General features: G+C 41.4%; 1 protein-coding gene across 1 annotated transcript in view; it reads left to right on the top strand.

Annotated features, from left to right (window-relative positions):
- The window catches only part of LOC124012985 (thrombospondin type-1 domain-containing protein 7A-like), a 183,358-nt gene extending 177,338 nt beyond the window's left edge, over positions 1-6,020 (top strand). Inside the window, exons 26-28 of the mRNA XM_046327086.1 lie at positions 595-808; positions 1,355-1,442; positions 3,394-6,020. Coding sequence (XP_046183042.1) covers positions 595-808; positions 1,355-1,442; positions 3,394-3,484 — 393 coding nt within the window. The 3' untranslated portion in view covers positions 3,485-6,020. The remainder of the gene's footprint in view (positions 1-594; positions 809-1,354; positions 1,443-3,393) is intronic.
- The last annotated feature ends 1,480 nt before the right edge of the window (positions 6,021-7,500 follow it).

Raw genomic sequence — 7,500 nt, 5'->3', positions numbered from 1 at the left:
AAAAACCCCTGGGCTGGCAGAGGAGTGATCTGAGAGAGCTCGAGTGATGAGCGAACAGAGTGGAAAGAGAGAAAGAATAGGGGAAGCCTTTGGGCTGGCGGGGTGTATACCCCAACCCCAACAGACACCACCCTATAAATCTCAGAGCATGAATTTCTGATTCACCCCCCCCACCCCCACCCCCTTGCCTCTCTCTCAATGCAGCGCTAGCATCACAAAGGGGATTGAAACGTGTGATGGTTAAAGTTAATACTGTCAAGATATGAGCCTGAGCTAAAGCTGAGTGATGATTCATTCGATTACACCTGGGAATTTTTGATAATAAATAACCTCACTTTAATCCAACTGGGTGCTTAGCCAGGTCGGACTGCATTATTTGTTGTATTAAGAGAGACGAAACTGACAAAAATGCCTTGTGTCTATGTTTTGATTTTATAATGTGTTTCTGTGTGTGAGTGTATGTATGTGTGTGTATGTATGTGAATTGTGTGATACTCATGAAGTGCACTCATTTTTAATCATCTCCAACACACCTGCAAAGCAACCCCCTTGAAGTGCAACTGCATTTCACTAATACCTCCCTCCCTCTCCCAGGCGGGTGTGTGTGGCTGTGAGGAGCGCTACACAGAGGTGATGACATCAGACGGCCTGCTGGACCAGTGTACGGTGATCCCTGTGTTAGAGATCCCCACGGCAGGGGACAACAGGGCTGACGTGAAGACCATCAGGGCGGTCAGCCCCACACAGCCCTCCAACAGCCTGCCTGGCCGAGCTGGACGCACCTGGTTCCTACAGCCCTTCGGACCAGGTACACGGACCAGACAGATTTACTCTAGCGATTTACGGGACAGTAGGGAACCATCCAAGACAGTTGTTCTTGGTTGTTATTATGTTGTATTTTGAATCTTGTTAGAATATCGGCCTATACTTTGTAGAAAGTAAATGTGAATATATTCAGGAATTATAACAGAATTTGCTACAGAAAGCCAACCATTCTGCATTGTCATTCCCGGGAGCCACAAATTGTTTTGGCACAAATGAAGTCAAGAAATGTTATGAACAGGTCTCACACCACCATTTACACACACATTTAGGATTAGGCCCAGAATGTATCATCATGAGCATTTCTACTCATGTATGATGTGATGGATCTTAATATTTACAGCAGAATTAAAAGTACATTCCACCAATAATAATTTACACACAATAGATGACCTGGAAAATATTTGGTGTACTGCTGCCCCCTTCTGCACAGGATTGGATCTGCACCCAAGCCATTTACGTTATAGTGTGAGCTGTCACTGGAGTTAGTCCCTTGTTAGTGTACTAAGTGTGTGTGATGTGTTCTCCACAGATGGTAAACTGAAGACATGGGTCTACGGTGTTGCAGCCGGAGCTTTTGTTCTCCTCATATTTATAGTCTCCATGACCTTCCTAGCCTGGTAGGTTAACCTGTTTGATACTTTAAGTATGTAATTCATCTGTATGTCACCTGTATGTATGTATGTATGTATGTATGTATGTATGTATGTATGTATGTATGTATGTATGTATGTATGTATGTATGTATGTATGTATGTATGTATGTATGTATGTATGTATGTATGTATGTATGTATGTATGTATGTATGTATGTATGTATGTATGTATGTATGTATGTATGTATGTATGTCATCACCTGTATGTATATGTCTTCATGATCACATCAGTTTCATTTTTACCCATTCATTTTCATTTCAAGTCATGACATTACCTGTACTCTCCATTTTGCTTTTCTTTCCACCCCCACCCCCCCCCCCCCTCCGTGCACCATCAGTCGGTGGTACTCGAACCCTGACTCGAACCCTGACCAGTGTACTGATACGATGGTCTGGATGGAACAAAATAATCATACCATGGCTTATACGTGTCCTGACTGCCAGCATGAAGCACACGAGCTAGAACAACTACATCAATATCATCAACAAAATCATCAACAACCACTACCACAAAATCAATATCAACTACCACAACTAAATCAACACTATCAGCAACAACCATATAATGAACAACATCAATACCAACTACAACCACAACAGCATCAACAAAAAAACATAACAATGAACAAAATCACCAACAGAAACCACAATGCATTGAAACACTCATAACACTCACTTAGGGGTCCTGACCTACTGGCGGCCCTCGCTGCAGTGTTCACACAAACTCCCCTTCGTCTTTCTCTCCTCCCCACATCTGCTGTCACATGTGCCTGTCCGACCTGTCCGACCAATCACATGGAGTTATTGATGGAGGTGAGCAGGAAGTCATCCCCCATGTTTGACCTCTGATCCTGGAGTTTGTTTAGTAGTCAGAGCACCTCCATACTTTTGTACCAAATCCATTTTAGGAAGTCATTGGTTTTTTGTTGAAGGACTTCCTTATTTTTTAGATTTCAGGGACACAACATTGACATCACAGTAAAATTATGAACAGCTTTCACTTTCAATAGCATACTGCCCTCTTGTGGCCAGATGGAAGAATCACTCATGACCACTATTCAATGATCTCTCAACCCTTGCCATTCAATCTCTTATTCATTCCACCCATGATTCCCTATCCATTCCTGATAGACATAAGACACATTTCATAAGATATCTTATTTACATTTGAAATATATGTATCATTGTCTCCCGTCCCTGTGTTTTGTATGTGAAGTTGTGATGTGTGATATATTAGAGCCTTGCCCAGACATGCTATAGTGTTGTCCTCATTATGTACCTATAGCTAACTGTCTACACTGTCTCTGTTTGCTATAACTTAGTTTGCATTAAGGTGAGTGGGAACTGTTCTGGGCTGAAGAAAAAGCTGCTTTCTGTACTGTGCTCGTCCGCTCGTCATCTTCCTTCAGAGTCCAATCTCTCTCACATGCCTCAATATAAAAACAAATCATAGCTGCTGTTGAAATTGTCCATGAAGTTTTGCATCATCCACTATGGCATCACTTCAATGCTAGGACAAGGGCCACTCAAATGTGCTTCTGAAATGTGGCTCACAAACTAGTGCTTTAACCAACAGATCTATCCTTTTTCCTTCAAGGACAATGGCAGTATAGGAACAGAATCATTAGCTATTTCAGTATTGCCTTTGCCTGATGGAAGAACTGACCATCTACTAAAAGCATGGCCTTCAGCAGAGTGATGCACGTAACTCTGACACCCACCTGAAAGTTGTGGTGTTTTCAAAAGATAGCAGAGCAAGCTCTGTGTATCAGGTGGGGGTAACATGATATGGATAAATCCTTTATTGTTATTATGGTATATAGGCCTACATACTAAGGCTATGGGTATCTACATTTCCTCTTCAATAATTGAAATATAAAACATGTAATAGCAATGTTTGTTTTTGATTTCCTAGTAAAAAGCCAAAGAAACCCCAGAGAAGACAGATGTATAACAACCGGCTCAAGCCCCTGACCCTGGCCTATGACGGAGACGCTGACATGTGAACCTCCTCCTCATCTACTCGGTGACAGAATCATTTCACACTGACGTTGTGGAGACTGTCGTCGTGGGAACAGTCGGACAGGTTGTCAAGGAGACCCATCTTTGACCTTTCTCCTCAGGCTACCAGTGGGCGTGGCTTAAAACCTCTGGAGCTCTAGGAAGACTTGGGTTTTATGTCACGGATTTATCAACAACAACAACAACAACAACAAAGAAATGGAGTCATGTTCGTTCATTAGTAGCCTAGAATTTTCCTTCCTCAATATTTTTTATTTCTTACATTTTTGTATACTTTGTTTCACAAGAGCCTTCACAAACTCTATCTTCTTCTTCTTAAGGAAGTCTGCCTTTGCTTATCTGCCATTTACTACTTTTTTCTGTCAAATAAAAACATCTTTCAAGACGAAGGTTGTTGGAGAGGGCCCTGAAAAAACAGAGTCCTTCCTTGTTGGCTACAGCTGCTCTGTTGGAAATTAGATGAGAAGTACGCAATGCTTTTTAAAATTATTCCTGGAGAAAATTGCTGCCTCTCTATTTTTCTTCTGGACTGGATCCTTTTCTCTAGAAAACAAAACAAAGCGAAAATGTCCTAATCTTACAGAAATACTGTCAACCTTTGTAGGAAATCTCTGCCTGCCTCTCCCTTTCTCTTCCGTTTCAGGCTCAATATTGCACTATATTAGTGCAGCATGATATGTTCTTATGTCTGGGAAGCTGCCTCCCTCAATACAAGATGACGTACAGTCTTGTGCTAGAAATGTCAACAAAACAAAGTAGACCTTTTTTCAAAAACAAACGTTGCTTCTTTTACCTCTTGTATGTGATATGATAATAGGGCGGACGATGCCATGTAAATATAATTGATTTACCTTTGTAGTATGTACAGCTGCATTTTACCGACACGGGTTCAAATGGTTTCTGTTTTCAACTGCGCTTGATTGCTCTTGCCTGGCACAATGGAGCCATTGGAATTGTTCCAAAAGTGCAAACCCTACCCATCTGCCGATCCAGGCCAGGCTCAATAAAATGCAGAAAGTATTATAAAGAATACAAATACTATTTGAACCCAGGTCTGAACATGTCTCCTTCTCTGCCTGCCGACCTTGTGTTTTGTCTCCTGTTGGTTTCTCTGACTTGCTTTGATGGCTTATTATGGTCAGTCATTGTTTTTCCATTTCCTTTAGTAACTTTATTCAACATCTCAAAGACCAGAATTCCATCAAACTGCACTGCAGGGAATCCCAATTCCACATGGCAGGAAAATCACATGGCTCTCGTGAGAAAAGAAAAGCTCATTCAAAGAACTGTTTCAGGTTTGTTGAGAGAAATACAGCAACAATTCAAGTTGATGATGTTATTGAGAGGGTTTACTTTCACGGGAAAAAAACCAATGTGATTTCTATCCCCTTTGCGAGTTGAATAGAATCTGGTCTTTGTTGTTAAGACAGAAGGTTGTGACTGGGTTCACAAATTCTTCTTTACCTTCTGATCCACCAGAAGAGAGTGGCTTCTCTTTACATCTTGGTCTCATATCTACTGCTGTGTAACATCCTCAATCCTAAATAGAACAGCCTACTTGTAACCAAACTGCTTAGGCGCATTGCTATATACATATCATACGATCTCTCAATACTGCTCCTATTCAGTGTGGCTGTTGCTTTGGTCGGGGGATGAGTGTGACTACAATGTCTACAATAATCACTCACACACATTTATGCTTCAGTCTTTCTCCCTGCCTTGGTGCTATTCTATAATGTGTTCTGTATTGCAAAAGCTAGATAGAACGCAACCTAGGTGGCCACAATAACACTCCAAGTAATTCAAAGGAACCGATGCAGCAAGGCCTTAGATGTCGTTCAAAAGCTTTTTATGCTAATGCTGCAATGACATATCTGAAGAGTCCGAGTCCTCTGCCAGAAAACAGGTTATATGCATCATATTGGCTATGGCAGACTGGCAGTTGATAGTGCAGACTATTTACTCAATGTTGTAGATGGACAAACCTCATGTGAAGTAAATGAATCAGTCACAGCCATACTATTCACCAGGGGATTGAATTGCAATGGTAGATACAGACGGACATTTGTTTGTTGACAGGTGGTCAAAGGAATGTTTACTTTTTTTCAATGAACTTTCTTAAATTATGATTTGTAAAAAAATGGGTGCATTATGTTTTTATTTAATAATTATTTATGCATTATATGTAAATATGTTCCTTTTTTACTGCGCAAAGTAAAGTAAAAAAAAAAATGGTGTGTGTGTGTGTGTGTGTGTGTGTGTGTGTGTGTGTGTGTGTGTGTGTGTGTGTGTGTGTGTGTGTGTGTGTGTGTGTGTGTGTGTGCGTGCGTGCGTGCGCGCGTTTAATTATTCTTGTGGGGATTTCTGATTTCTAGTAAACAAACAAAAATATGACGATCAAGGAAAAATGTTGTTAGTCCCAGTGAGGTCAAATGCTGTTTTTAGGGGGTTTAGGGTTAAGTTTAGAATTAGTGTTAGAATTACGTTAAGGGTTTGGAGATATTGTTTGTTTTACAGTTAGGAGCTAGGGTTAGGGTTGGGTTTAAGCTTAGGGTAAGAGTATGGGTTAGGGTTAAGGGTTAGGGTTGGGTTTAAGGTTAGGGTAAGAGTATGGGTTAGGGTTAAGGGTTAGGGTTGGGCTTAAGGTTAGGGTAAGAGTATGGGTTAGGGTTAAGGGTTAGGGTTGGGCTTAAGGTTAGGGTAAGAGGGTTAAGGGTTAGGGTTGGGTTTAAGGTTAGGGTAAGAGTATGGGTTAGGGTTAAGGGTTAGGGTTGGGCTTAAGGTTAGGGTAAGAGTATGGGTTAGGGTTAAGGGTTAGGGTTGGGTTTAAGGTTAGGGTAAGAGTATGGGTTAGGGTTAAGGGTTAGGGTTGGGTTTAAGGTTAGGGTAAGAGTATGGGTTAGGGTTAAGGGTTAGGGTTGGGCTTAAGGTTAGGGTAAGAGTATGAGGGTTATGGGTTAGGGGGTTAAGGGTTAGGGTTGGGTTTAAGGTTAGGGTAAGAGTATTTAGGGTTAATTAGGGTTGGGCTTAAGGTTAGGGTAAGATATGGGTTAGGGTTAGGGTTGGGTTTAAGGTTAGGAATTGTGTTAGGGTTAAGGGTTAGGGTTGGGTTTAACAAGGTTTAGGGTTAAGGGTTACAAGGTTAGGGTAAGACTTAGGGTTAAGGGTTAGGGTAAATAGGATTTTAAATGGGACGGAATTGTGTGTCCCCACAAGGTTAGCCATACAAGACTGTGTGTGTGTGTGTGTGTGTGTGTGTGTGTGTGTGTGTGTGTGTGTGTGTGTGTGTGTGTGTGTGTGTGTGTGTGTGTGTGTGTGTGTGTGTGTGTGTGTGTGTGTGTGTGTGTGTGTGTGTGTGTGTGTGTGTAATGTAAATGATCTTTGCTAAAGCGATACGGATAATTACCTTGTTAAAACAGTCACAGGGTTCTGTCCTTTTCCTACAGGTTGTTTATATGTATCTGACCAGTTGCTTATAATAAATGAGAAAAACTAAATAATTGTGTCAATACCCTCATTATAAAAACGCATGTGTTGTTGCATCAGTCTATGCCACTAGATGGCCCTAGAACACTATTTAAGATATTCTTCCCATTCCCTCCAGCTAGCTCTTTGACAAACTATTTCTCCCCTCCTCTGCAACTGAACCTTTGACAGAAGAAGAAATAGAAACATTGCGCTGAAGAAGCAGAATCTGTGAGAAACTCAGACCCATGACACACACAGAGGTCACAAGGGACTTTGCACACACATACTGTACAGACACACACAGGTCAGAGAACAGAAGGGCTTTGCTGAAGTCTGAGGAACTGGAGCTATCCAACTGTACTTAAATCACACTCTGTATGGCCTGGGCGATGGTGTGAATAGGTTTCTTAATAGTGTTCTTTATTTACTTACTTGATCATCTTTGTTCCTAGTTGGAACATAAAGCTTCCACGAGAGAGCGCCAGCAGCCGATTTGATGTGTTTTTTGGGGTATGGTTTTCCAGGCTTTTTC

The sequence above is a fragment of the Oncorhynchus gorbuscha genome, linkage group LG24 (genome assembly GCF_021184085.1).
Source record: "Oncorhynchus gorbuscha isolate QuinsamMale2020 ecotype Even-year linkage group LG24, OgorEven_v1.0, whole genome shotgun sequence".
Taxonomy (NCBI): Eukaryota; Metazoa; Chordata; class Actinopteri; order Salmoniformes; family Salmonidae; genus Oncorhynchus; species Oncorhynchus gorbuscha.
Note: the sequence above shows the minus strand (reverse complement) of the source record. Positions and strands in the feature narration are given on the sequence as shown.